The sequence below is a fragment of the Astyanax mexicanus genome, chromosome 13 (assembly GCF_023375975.1).
Source record: "Astyanax mexicanus isolate ESR-SI-001 chromosome 13, AstMex3_surface, whole genome shotgun sequence".
NCBI lineage: Eukaryota > Metazoa > Chordata > Actinopteri > Characiformes > Acestrorhamphidae > Astyanax > Astyanax mexicanus.
The window spans coordinates 38,196,987-38,210,858 of NC_064420.1; the positions used below are offsets into that span (position 1 = coordinate 38,196,987).

General features: G+C 41.0%; 1 protein-coding gene across 10 annotated transcripts in view; it reads left to right on the top strand.

Moving 5' to 3' along the window:
- agrn (agrin) overlaps positions 1 to 13,872 on the top strand; it is a 356,879-nt gene that overhangs the window by 320,627 nt on the left and 22,380 nt on the right. For all 10 annotated transcript variants that reach the window (XM_049463009.1, XM_049463013.1, XM_049463012.1 and 7 more), the window contains 7 exons: positions 459 to 812; positions 2,798 to 2,990; positions 4,207 to 4,422; positions 6,194 to 6,423; positions 9,479 to 9,613; positions 13,070 to 13,160; positions 13,309 to 13,473. In XM_049463009.1, coding sequence (XP_049318966.1) covers positions 459 to 812; positions 2,798 to 2,990; positions 4,207 to 4,422; positions 6,194 to 6,423; positions 9,479 to 9,613; positions 13,070 to 13,160; positions 13,309 to 13,473 — 1,384 coding nt within the window. The remainder of the gene's footprint in view (positions 1 to 458; positions 813 to 2,797; positions 2,991 to 4,206; positions 4,423 to 6,193; positions 6,424 to 9,478; positions 9,614 to 13,069; positions 13,161 to 13,308; positions 13,474 to 13,872) is intronic.

Genomic DNA, 13,872 nt, shown 5'->3' on the forward strand with positions numbered 1-13,872 from the left:
GTGCTCATGGCAAGGCAACGTGAATTATCGAAGTTCACCTTCGAAGGCCTGATAGTGGGTTATGTGGCATTTAACATTCCTCGATCCTTCAAGGCGTTACCACGCTTAGTGGACAGCGCAGTATGTGGGGTCTGGAAAGAATTTCCTGTGTGAACATATTAATCACACATTAATCCTACTGGACCATAGCTTTCATCTGACATGGCACACAATACTAGTCTCATTACTCATTACTGTTTGTAATGTAAGTGTAATTTCTGTAATTCACTGAACTCTATGGCGTCTTAAGTCAACACCCCCTAATTATCCAGAAATCCCAAATTAAAGAACACAATGTGAGATCAAACACCCAAAATAGTGATAGATAGTGTTTCTTTCACATTTCTAGATGTACTATAGGTCCTGAAGTACACACAGAAGATCCAACACTATCTAATTTTTTTCTTTCCCTGTCTCAGGTCTCTCTGTTCCATCCTTCACCACAACTGCCACCACTGTAGCCAGTGTCACCACCACCACAATGGCCTCCACCATGCCACCTACGACCGCTCCCATCACCACACACCGGCCAGCCACCACCAGACGGCCTTTCACCACCCGCAGGACCACCACAGCCGCTCCGGTGATCACCACAACTACCCAGCCCCCCACCACCACCACGCACCTCAGAACCAGGCCCGTGCCCCAGCACACCAAGCCAGCAGGTCCATGTGATTCTCAGCCCTGCGGCCACGGAGGCACCTGCGAGGAGATCCGTGACGACTTCTCCTGTACCTGCCCTGCAGGAAGGGGCGGAGCCGTGTGCGAGAAAAGTGAGTCCGTCTATGATGAACAGCATCAATGTGTTCATAGGAATGTGTGTCTTTTTTTAAGTTTTGGGTTTAGGAAAAAGAGACCACTCTTACAATAATTATCCAGCCTGCATATTTATTTCTGCATATTTCTGTGGAATAATGGCTTTGACTTTGTCCTGGTCCTGGTAGAGTCTGGGTTTGGAACACAGCCACAGCTGGCTACAGTTGAGCCAGTTTTGAGCCAAAATGCTGTACAATTGTATTACATGAAAAGGTTGCATGCAAGCCACACGTGGCCCAGAATTGGCATAACACTAATGTCATGACAATCGTGAACTGTGTGACTGACACAGCTGGACCAGTTTTGCACTACGGTATACTTCTCCATTATTGGACAGGGTTTTTTTCTGCTACACTGTAATAAATTTAAAATTGAGGACAATTAGAAGAATTTAACATGTGTTTGCACAGCATTTTTGAGTTCAATTAGTTAGTTAACCCTCTGTGGTCATGCTCAGCCATTTCGTTAGAAACGTGATCGCACCATAAGTGCAATTTAAATTTGTTTATATCCAAAATAAGAGCTGTTAGCTCTTTTTACTGTAATGAAACTCTTAACTCTCTGTTGTTGTCCATTCTTTTTTTCTTCTCCTTGACTTAAAGTCACATTTATTACAATCTGGCTGTTCATACTGTGCTGAATTGCCACAAATTGGACATGTATCAGATTTCAGTACCACATGAGAAAGTAGCAAATTGAATGTATTTTGCCTTCACACTATAATATATTGGATTTACAATTCAACCACAGAGTGGATGATATAACCTTAAAATAGTATCACAATGTTTTAGGATTTTTGTGCAATAACAATAATATATTGTTGGCAATGTATATTTGTAATTTTAGAAATATAACAAAACATTTTTATTTTATTTTATTTTATGTAAGTATAAAAGTATAAAAAAACAGTCTGTTTTGTAAACAGCAGCTTAACAAAAGTCAGATTTTATATAAAATATTATTATTAAAGTAAAAAAAATATATATAATATAAAAAATAATGTATTGTAACATAAAATCCACCACTAAAACTCAGAATATTTTGTTCATTATACAAAATTTTAAATATACCCTTAAAGCATCACTTTAAATAAGACAGCAAACTGGTATTACCACAATATGGATTTTAAAAATCACCAACAACATGTTGATATACAATATATATATATATACAATAGATATAGCACACCCCTCCATTGGTCACATACTGTATTTGTTTGTATTGCAGTTTAATGATACCAAAAAACTGTCACAATATGCAGCTCAGCCTCAGCATCACAAAAGGCTTCTTAGCGAGTCCTGCACATGAAGAGAATGGCACAATTATGGTTCCAAATTGCAGTCCTGCTGTGGCGCTTCAGGAGTTGTAGCTGCCATCATTCTCTCTCTCTGTGATTTTGGGTAAGAAACTACCCCTCGCAGCTGCATCAGATTATAATTGACACTAATTGCTTTAATGAGCACTAGTTCGTGATAAAACGCTGCGCAGTGAGGGGAAAAAAAAGCTGGCTAATTGAAGGCTTGTATGCAGCACCAATCCCTCCCTCTGATCAATCAGGCCATTAAAGAGTGATGAAGAGAGAAGGCTTCATCAGCCAGCCATTTTCCCGAGAGAGAGGTGTTGATGATAAATGCCCAAGCAATGGGAATCTGTGTATGAAATGTACACCACAAACTCGGAGCAGTCCTGCGAGATTACACAGCAATTACTCAATGAACTTATCATTGTCTCAGTGCCTCTATCTTAGTGGCTCAGTACAGCAGACCGGCGCTCCAGCCTTACCTTACAGGCTCAGGCACGGCCCTGCACGCTATCTCTCTGAGACTCGTTGCCCGGGATGTTTTTTTGTTGCTTTATCAGTACAGAGCAGGCTGTTGAAGGATCTGAGGCTTGTTTGAGACGCTCCAATAAGCCACTTTATCTTCCCTTTTCTTTTTCTCAGTGATAAACTATTACATCCCATCCTTCGGAGGCAAATCTTACCTGGCCTTCCCAACTATGAGAGCTTACCACACTGTACGCATCGCCATGGAGTTCAGGGCCTCGGACATGTCAGGCATACTCCTCTACAACAGCCAGAACGGCAAGAAGGACTTCCTCTCACTGGCTCTAGTAGGAGGAAAGGTGGAGCTCAAGTAAGTCATTCATCTCTCTTAATCATCTTCTTTTATCACTGATCACATCACTTTTCAGGAGTTTAAAATCACAGAGAAAAAGTTTGTAATAACTATTAAACCTTTTGCAATTACTATTCAAAAGTTTGTAATTAATGTTAGTAATTGCAGTTTGGAGTTACTATGTAAAAAATTGAGATCAGTATTCAGAAGCTGGAAATGATTAATGCATTCACTTATACCACATTTTAAAGGTATAGAATCACCGTTCAGTAGCTATCAATAATTAAATGTAGGGAGTCTTGATTTAAATGTCTCAAATGAGTATGCAGAAATAAGGAATCTGTTTGCAATCACTATTAAAAAGTTTGGAATCACTATTAAAATGTTTGCAATCACTATTTAATGTTTGGAATTACTATTGAAAAGTTTGGAATCACATCAAAAGTTTGGAATCACTATTTTAAGTTTGGAATACCATTAAAAAGTTTCAAATCACTATTTAAAGTTTGAAATAACTATTTAAAATTTGGAATCACTATTGAAAAGTTTGAAACAAATGTTTAAAATTTGAAATCACTATTGAAAAGTTTGCAATCACTATTAATCAAGTTTGGAATCACTATTTAATGTTTGGAATCACTATGTCAAATTTGGAATCACTATTTAAAGGTTTGGAATAACTATTTAAAGTTTGGAATTACTATTAAAAAGTTTGATATCATTATTGAACAGTTTTGAGTCACTTTTTAGTAGTTATGAATCATTATTACATTTTGAAAATCATGGTATTTCCACTTGAAATCATTTTTTAAAAGTTTGGAATCACTTCAGGAGTTTGAATCAATACATAATTGGAATTACTATTTTAGTTAAGAATCACAATTCCATATTTAGGAATCACATTTTTTTTAAATCACTATTTAAAAGTAAAGAATTTAATTTTTTGTTTAGTGGTTAGGAATCAGTATTTACTTAAGCTTTTAGTTACTGTGCAAAATTTTGGATTCACTATTAAAAATGTATTTTTTTTTTCTAGAAACTTGAAAAAGACTAGAAAAAAGCTCAAAACATATTATGATGTCTATATTACAATGTTAAACCCTGCAAATCTATTATTTTATGCAAACATCCAAAACTTAATATTAAGTGATTCCAATCTTTCCTGCAGTATTATAGCTAAAAAAACAGAAAAGTATTGATTAACTTGTATCTTCTCTCCTGCGCTCTGTTTCAGATTTGACACGGGTTCTGGCATATGCTCAGTGGTCAGCAAGGTCCAGATTAAACCCGGCCAGTGGCATCACTTGGTGGTGAACCGTAACCGGCGCAATGCTGCACTGAGCGTGGATAACGAGCCACCCGTGGAGGGACAGAGTCCTACAGGCACTGACGGACTCAACCTGGAGACGCACCTCTATATTGGCGGCGTTCCAGAAGACATGGTTCAGGAGTAAGAGACTTCGCTTTATTTCCAGTCCTGTTATCAAATCTCAGCTCTGCAGCCAGACAACATCAGCTTCTCAATTAGGAGAGCTGACAAAAAGAAAATGGAGAGTAATGAATTAATGAATGTGTTGCCTGGGTGAGGCTCTCTGATTAGGCTGCTCGCTAAAAGCTGGCAGATAGACATTTGCACTAATAAGATTTAATGGGACTGAACAAAAATAGCTAAAAGGTATTAGCAGCATTCTGGGCTGTTGTAAAAATATCATTGATATCCTTTTGGAATCCGTATGGAAGGGCCAAAAGCCACCGAAAACAAGCAGATACTGAAAATGGCAGCATTACAGATCTGGCAGCGCATCAGCTAGGAAGATGCGCACCGTCTGGTGATGTCTATGGGTCAAAGATTCAGGCAGTCATCTATTGCAAACGGATTAGCCGCAAAATACCAAACAAGACGCTGCCGTTTTATTGAGGATTGTGTTCATTTGTCTGATTACTTATTACACCCTGAAATGAGGGGACTGTGTAGGCTATAAAAAGTTCACAGTTCACATAAATCCCCTTGAACTGAATCAGTATTTCCACACTTTTACATTAGTTTAGTTATTGTTTCTGTGAAAATCCGGCCTATTGGAGAATGGAGCTAAAATAACAGGTTTTGGGATCATAATCCTATATCATAATACTTTGATATTAATAATGTTGCTTTTTTGACACAATCCTGTCTCAGTTTGTAGATCTTAGAGTCCATTTTCTCCCACTGATCTAATCTGACAACTTTAAATAAGATACATCTATAGTATCTAATATCAGACCTATAGTCTAATAGCAATTCAGTCCAATTCAATATTTATTTGTTTAGTTTTTGAGATTCAGACCAGTATTGCACACTTTAATGTTAATATGTTAATGTTAATGTTAACGTTAATACTGAATACCATATAGAGTCTAATAAAATGAGTCTATTAAACAGCAGTGCTTGAAAGTTTGTAAACCCTTTAAAATATTTTATATTTTGGTATAAATTTGAAACTAAAACTAAAAACACAAATCCTAAAATTAGAGAATTAGAAAGAAATCAAATAAAGGTAATAAAATAACAGAGTTTGTGGCACAGCATCTATATATAATTAGTATAAGATTCAATTTAAATTAGATGATATGCAATCCAAATAAAAAAACAGGGCTCGGGCTCAAACCTGATCCACTGTATTGAATTCAAACACAATTAATCAGCCTATACATGTCTGTGTCCGAATTAGGTTTGAGTAGCTAACAATTATTAGAAGTTTATACAGGGTGAGTCAATTGTCCCAGGATGTATGTTTATTTCAGAAACAAAAGGGAAAATTATATATCTGAATTCCCCATCAAGTAATGAATGAGGGGGGCCAATCTTGCAGGCTATGCCTGGAACATGGCCGCCATCATGAAAGCTACCATATTTTTGGGAGAATTCATTTTATACAATTTTACAGGAAAAGGCAAAGATCATTCAAAGCAACAAAAGAAATCTGTGGAATCAGTGCAACTTTAATTTTGAAGCATGTCTTTTGATCCATTTCTCATTCAATTTAAATCTATAAAGAACAATTGCATGATACAAATGATGTCAAAAAGACATAAAAAAACAGTACAAAAAGAAGATTTTATTTAAAAAATCAATGCATGAAGTTTATGAGTAATTTTACATTGATGTATGTGGTTTCTGACACTGTATGATTTGCCATTATGCATAAAATGATCTTATGTTCTAATAAACTGCTTTCTTTCAGTGTGAAGGAGAGGACCTCAGTCTCCGCTGGTCTGGTCGGCTGCATCCGCCAACTGGACGTCAACAACATGGTCTACAACCTGCAGGAGAACGGAGGCAACGTCCTGTTCGGCACAGCCGTCGGCGAGTGCGGCAACAACCCGTGTTCTCCGAACCCCTGCAAGAACGGAGCCTCCTGCCACACGAAGGGAGCCGAGATGTTCCACTGCAAGTGTGTGAATGGTTTCTCCGGTGAGTTGACCTTTTTGCCCTCTCCCCGTCTTTTTCCTCCTATTGCTCAGCGTCTGCCGGCGGCGCAGGACTGTGACTCAGCCTCCTTCTGGAATGAGCTCTGCGTGATGAGAGGCCCGGCCTCATTCACAATCAGATCTGGATAGCGATCTTGATCATGAGTCCAGCAGCTGGTCCCCGTGGATGAAAGATGAGGCAGAACAGAGGGTGCATGTGTAATCAGCGTGCTACATGGAGGTTACAGTAAGATGGATGAGTGTTTACCTCCCTTTTTAAAGGGCAGATGAGAAGTGGGCAGGGAAGAGTGTATGCTCAGGGAGAAAATAAGAACAACACAGCTCAGCCTGACCCGCGCTGGCAGGTCACCACGGACAACTGGAGCAGCGCAGAGGGGAGGACTTACATAGTTTATTTCCCAGAACTTTACTTCCGAAAGTAATCCCAACGTGTCAGTCAGTGCTGTTAACCCTTTAGAAGGTCTTGCTTGTGGCTTGTTGTAAAGTGAAATGGAGAAATGAAAGGGCTACTGTATGTTACAGTGGTATGTGACAGTGTTTCTGAAGTTTTATATTTTTAAAATGTACAATTCCCACTACTCCCCAGTCCAGTTATGGCATTTTTGAATCCACTGTATTTGTGATGTAAAAAACATAATATTTAAATATACATTTTGGATCTGCCAAATCGGCTTAAAAAAAAGCTATAAAGAGTGCTTCACCCTTTGTTGTTATTTTAATTAACGCAACAAAAACTGTGCAGCCAGTCAAAACACAGCTTTTTTTCTTATTCTCCACAAAAAATGATGCATCATGAAAGGTTTAAGAGGTGTTGAAATCGAATAAACCTTTCTATGTGTGAGTGTATATATGATACATGCAAGTGATTACAGTATTAGAGCGAAAGGACAAGTTTATTGAGGAAAACTGTGCAGAGAAAGCCCTGTTGAGCTGCCTTTAGCCTGGAAACAAGATTTGACACTGTTGCCAGGGAGACATTCAATTTTAAGGCCTGTAGATTCTGCACACTTGTGTTTTGCCAAATCTGGCATCCAAGATGGCCCCTTAAAGGCTCAATTGTTGATAAATCTGGCAAATGGCAGGCCAAGGAAGTGTTGCAGTCTGACAGAGACATTCCTGGGAACCCTTGCTTTGTGTAGATGAGCATTATCCTGCTGAAAATAAAATGCCAGTTGGAAGCCCTGCATTGAGATGCAACGCATGTGGCTGCAGTATGTTCTGCACATATTGCTGAGCTGCTATTGTCTCTTGTATCACTACTAGTGGTGACATACTGTCGTATGGGGTGGCTCCTCAGATCATCACACCACAACTTGGGCGTGGTGTGATCACAACACTCACAAGGCCTCCTTAACCTTTGATGAACCCCAAGTTTTTAATTCTGTCAATAATTTTGTTAGCAGTTAGTTTTAGCATACTTTGTGTTTATTTTAGGGTCTATAAAACTGATGTTCATTACATAAACGCATACTGCATACTGTTATATGGGTGAAAAACTGATATGAAGGCCTTTTTACAGGTTTAAGGAGTTACGTAATGTAAGTAGACGAGGATAAAAGAGTGTTTTGCTGGACTTGTACGGGGTAATCTGAATTAGCATTCACATTGGCTCCCTCAAACCACTTCTTGAGTAATTATTGAAGTAATCAATGTGCTTTTGTTGCTCTTTTGGGCTGCTTTGCCGATGCCCTGTGTAGAAAGTAGAGTGGGTAATTGGTCTGATAGTTGAGTCTCTGCTGGTTGGTTTCTGAAGGCGTATAGAGCTGTAGCTGCTGGTCTGTGGCCTTTGGCCCAATCTGCTCTCCAAACAGTCATGCTCCAGCAGTTCTCTGCTAATAAGGGCCTTGAAGAAGAGGCGGCGGAGAAGAAAAGCAGGTACTGTGGCCGGTGCCAGTCTTTACACACTGAAGCTGAGCCGCAACACTCGCAGTGCGACCTACAAGCAGAAAGATAAGGCGAAGGCTGGAACTACGATAACCAGCCACAAAAAGCAAGAAGCATTATTCTCTTTGTTTTCATCTGAGATGTTTCTTTTAGGTTTTGTTTTTTTCCCCATCTTTGCAGCTACTCCAGTCGCGAGACATATTGCCTGCAGTAAATTGCTCTGTTGTTCTGCTCGCCAGCGTTTATTGAACGACCCTCATAGTAATACAGTTCAATATTACACACTCGATTTGGGTGCTGCGCTGGAGAAGGTGAGGTTGGGCTGTAGAAGAGTGAAGGCTCTTTGAAGTGAAGGTGTGTACAGAGGAGCCGGCCAGAGGGATAAATATGAGGGCTAACCTTTAATGTTTAAAGAGCACGAGTGTGAGGTGAGATGAAGCAAGCTCTCGTTTCTTCATGATGGAGCTCCTCTTGCTGACTTGGGTTGTTGAAAATGAGCTCCACAGAGGAAGCCCTTTGGGAAAACCGCAGAGTCTTCATTCCATCATCACGGCTTCCCATGGCGCACTCTTCTCTCAGCTCTCAGACTGTTTCGAAGAGTCCCTCCTCATCATGGAGTCCCTCTGAATTCCAAAGCCAAAACCACTAACCATAAGCGGTTTTCACTTCTCCAGTCGGGAAAGCACACGAGTGGGTCTTGGTGCTCCAGAGCTTAATCTGGAGTTGTAATAATGCTAAATCCTATTAGAAAATGACCTCCATTACAGTATAAATCCCTGACCCCATTCCATATGAAGGGAAGCCTCGGTAACGTCCAGCAATAGGATTTTACACTGTTATTAGAGGCACAAAGTTGGATGTGAAGGTAACTGAGTCTGTAGGGTTTTTATTATTATACATATTTATTTGGGTTTGTTGTACTCATTTTTTTTTAAAGCACCAACAGGTAAATCCCCTACTCCCCTGTCCTGTAAATAACATTTTAAAAATAATAATAGTAATTTTCTTCACCAGTAGTTACATGGTTATTGCATCTGTTGTTAATGTGTAATTACACAGGTACTAAAGACACTAAATAAAAATGCCACATCTAATAAAGGCAGTAGCAACACAGTAGCTTTATGTTCATTATTTTGTCTAATTTTCCTCTACAGGTCCAACCTGCGCCGACTCCCACAACCCCTGCGAGCCGAACCCGTGCCACCCCTCCTCCCAGTGCGCCATTCTTCCAGAGGGGGGCTACAAATGCGAGTGTCCCATGGGACGCGAGGGCAAGCACTGCAGAAAAGGTACGGCGCCACAATATCGACTCTAATCTGTTACTCCTCTGCAGAATTTTTTGTATTGATTTTATATCAAGAAAAGTTCAGGCTGGCTTCATCATTTGTTTGACTTGGAAATGATTATAGAAAGATTTGTTTTCTTTCTTTCTTTTTGTTGGTGATGTGAAAAATGTGAGCTTGAGATTGCTTTTCAGGAGGTGAGCCTGGGCTAAAGAAAAGCTTTATAGAACAGCAGAGGCAGAGGTGGTGTTGGGTTGGGGATTTAGACTAACAGGGTGTTGTTTTCCAGTGCTCTGTTTACATTGTGATGGTATGGTTCCAACCCGAAACGGAAGATCAAACGGATGGAAGGCCCGCAGGGTGGGGGTGGCTGGAGCTGAATCATGGGGATTGGGCGACAGGCCTGTTTGTTGCATTGCTGATGTGGTTGTTAGCTGGTTAGCTGCAGCTCGCCGCCCCCGGGTGATGATTTCAGAGAGGCAGTGGTGGCGTCTCTGCGGGGAATTGGAGCTCAGCGGCTGTAGGGAGGCAACAAGGGAGCTGCTTTGCTTGAAGGTTTCAGTAGTTCTTCACGCTTTTGTGTTTTTGTTTTCTGTCTCTTTGTTTGTCTCGTTGGGCAAATCCCATTTTACACTATGACCCTACAAATTATTCCCTTTAGTTTGTGTGTACGCAGTCAAGTCAAGTCTCCTAATGGGGATTTATAGGAGCCCACTTCAAATGGAGGGTTATGAGTAATCACTGGCAAGATGGCGGCATCTGATGGTTGCTAGCTTTTGCTGGCTAGATTAACCATTCCACCTTAAATGGTGCAGTAGTTACATTGTATATGCTAACCTATAACCCTGGAACCCTGGAATAGATAACTGTTTATAATCTCAGAGTTAGGGGTGAATGATAATAAATATCAAACATCCACCCTCTTCAAAATAATGCAACTGAACTGAAGTCCAGCAGTGAGATTGCTAAACCTGATGGCTGCTCTGCTATCACAACGGCCTGGCAGGTTTGCCTACAGAGCATTGGCTATTAGCCTGGTAATTTTAACAATGTATTGGGCTCCTAAAGGGTTGTCCCATTTCTTTGGGGGGGGGGAGATGTCAACCACTTCCCAAAGGTAACTCGAAAACAAGAGGTAGGTATACAAATAGGAAATGTTAATGAGCCTTTATTTCCTTCCCAAGCTGGCCCTCACATTACTGTACCTGCTTAAGTTCTCAAAGCAATATGATTGGCAATTGCAGGGCGCAAGCATAGCGTACGCAACTGTTACGCATATAGTCCCTCTGAAACGGGCCTAAGAGAAGCCCTTTGACCAAGCAAGTCTCCATTAGCAAGTGATTAAAATAAATTGAGGTGAACCAGAATCAATGAGTTGAGCGCACCCATCACATAGAGTGCGCCTTCTTTTTTTATCGCTTAAATCAATGAGATGAGTAATTGTATCAGTCAGCCACACATCGTGATTAATGGGGACTCAGTCAGGCAAAGTGTCTGGGGAGAAAGGCAACTGTGAGATAAGGGATCATCAAGTGGAGGAGTGAGAGAGCGAAGGAACAAGCGAACGAGAGAGAGAGAAAGAGAGCAGGCAGGCGAGTGAATGAGTCTAAAGCAGAGAGAGAGAGAGACAAAGAAAGGAAAAGAGGATGGGAGATATATATAGAGAGAGATATAGATGGGGTTGTGATGGTGAAGGGAGGAAGGGAGGGGGGGAGTGTGGTGCGTGGCAGAAACGAGTGTTATAACAAGCGAGCAACCCCTGTGTGAAGAGAAATGCCGCAGGAGCGGCGAGGAAGATGATGGAGTAGAGTAGTGATGCAAACACGGCCAATAGTTGTCCGCCGCTCTGATCAGATCTGAACGTTCTGAACACGAGCTCGCGCAGTGGCGTGCCTTATACACCAGGCTGGCTCCATCATTAGAGCTCGGGCTGTGTTTTGGAGGCTGTTAGTTGCGAGAGCAGGGGCCTGCGGTGGCTTGTAGTCGAAGACATTGTTTCAGAATCAGAAGAATTTTCGGTTCTGAGGATTTCTTTTTTAGTTGTTGACATCAAAATAAGAATACAATAATTGCAATCCCTAGAATTAAAAAAAGTCTAAATGCATGCATAGCATAAGCTCCTCCTATGCCGACACTGATAGGCTGCCTGGCTTTGATCCCTGGTGTGGTTTGAATTAAAAATGTACAAAGGGGCTTGTTCGAATCCTGGTCATGTAGTTTGCCATCAGCTGCCAGAGCCCTGAGAGAGCACAATTGGTCTTTGCTCTCTCTGGGTGGGTAGATGTCTCTCTTTCTCCTCGTCACTCTAAACGGTGATGTTGATCAGCACGAGGCGTCTGTGAGCTGATGTATTAGAACCGAGTCGCTGCACTTTTCTCCGAGTGCACTGTGATGCTACACAGCAATGCTTCATCAGCAGCAGTTCGACAAGAGGTGGTGTCTGACCTCACATGTGTGGGAAGAGGCATGTGCTAGTCTTCACCCTCCTTGTGTTGTGGCATCACCTGTAATGAGGGATTTACAACTAAGTAGCAGCTGATTGGATAGGACAATTAGCCTAGCTAAAGAGACTAATGGCTGTACTAATGGCTGTACTTGTGAGATAGAGAGCCAGTTTCATACATTTGTTTGATCATGAATTAGTTTGGTTTAACATTATTTCAGAATTTTTAACAGTTTTCATCACTGTTCCTCAGTTTAAACCTCACATGTGATCAGGTTGTCCTGTACAGCTCTACATCAGTTGTTTTCAAGCTGTGGATCGTAGCCCCCCAGTGGGTAGCAGAGGTACTGTTAAGGGGTACCTAAAACACTAAGACCCTCCTTATAAGTGAACAAGCAGTTGGGGCTAAACTGTTATAGGGAGATATATGTCAATTTCATTTATAGCTTAGTTTTCAAGTATGGCCTAATATCATATATATGACTTTGTTTAGTATAATATGGTTTTTTCATTTGCCCATTTTTCCACTATATGATCCTATTCCTGATGCCTAATACCCCCTCCCTTCCCAAGATCAGTCCAGGACAGCCAGGCTTGCTGGATCATTACCCCACATGAGCTCAGGCCAGCAGAGGGCGTCCTGCCCAGGATAGCCAAGAAACACAAAAGCTTTCCAGACCATTGAGCTGGCAGGGCCCCTGTGGTTGAGTCTTCTAAACAGGCTTTGACTGCACACTTCCTTGTTGTGTCTGCAGGTTTTTGTGTTCCCGTGTACAATAGTCAGCAAGTGTTTAAAGCGCTAGCTAATTGGCTTTTTAATCTCAGCGCACCATCCTTGTCCAAAATGCGCACGTTCTAATCCAACATAATTAGTAGTGAAAGGCTTTTCTGTACTGAATGCAAAACGTTCTAATTCACAGACCAAGGTATGCGGGTTTGTTTATGTGAATGTGTGTGTGTGTTAAACTGCAGTTTTAACTCTAATAAACTCTTTTTTTTTTTCGTCCATACATTTTCAGTATCAGAGAAGAAAGGAGCCTACATTCCGTACTTTGATGGAGAGTCTTACCTCGAGCTGAAGGGCCTGCACTTATATAACCATGATCTGAAGTAATTACTGAGCACCATCACCACTCACATCACTTTACACCTCTTTTGCAAACAATCTGTCACTCCAGAATCCCAGTAATATGATTAGTCATCATGTGCATCAGCTTAATGTAACCTGTAATGAGATGATTGTATGATTTATCTGCAGGCAAAAGGTCAGCATGACTGTGGTTCTGTTGGCGAATGACTCAAACGGCATGATCTTCTATAACGGCCAGAAGACAGATGGGAAAGGAGATTTCATCTCTCTCGCGCTGATCGGCGGCATCCTGGAATTTAGATATGATCTGGGCAAGGGACCAGCTGTCATTAGGTAGGCCTAGCCAGCTCTGGCTATAGACTCTGTGAGAGAGATTGGTGTTAATGTGGGTTCTGTATGTTGCCAGCAGTTATTCCTCACCTTACATCTCTGATGATAATAATCCTGATGATCTGTTCAACAAGTAGTGCATTCAAACATGTGGATTTGTAAGATAGCAATCTTACTGTTCTTGGGTGGGAAAAGTGGGGAAAGTGTCTGCTTTTCAAATCACGGCAGAATTCAGTGAGCACCTCAACTCTCCTGTTTCCACCAGAACTGTCCATCGGGACAATAAATTATTATGGTCTAAAACCAGGTGTTTTAGTTTCATTGTCCAACCCATGTAGGGCTGTGTTCGTGGCTGCCTAAAAATGATCAGCAAAAAATATACAATCTCTGGACAAAAATAGG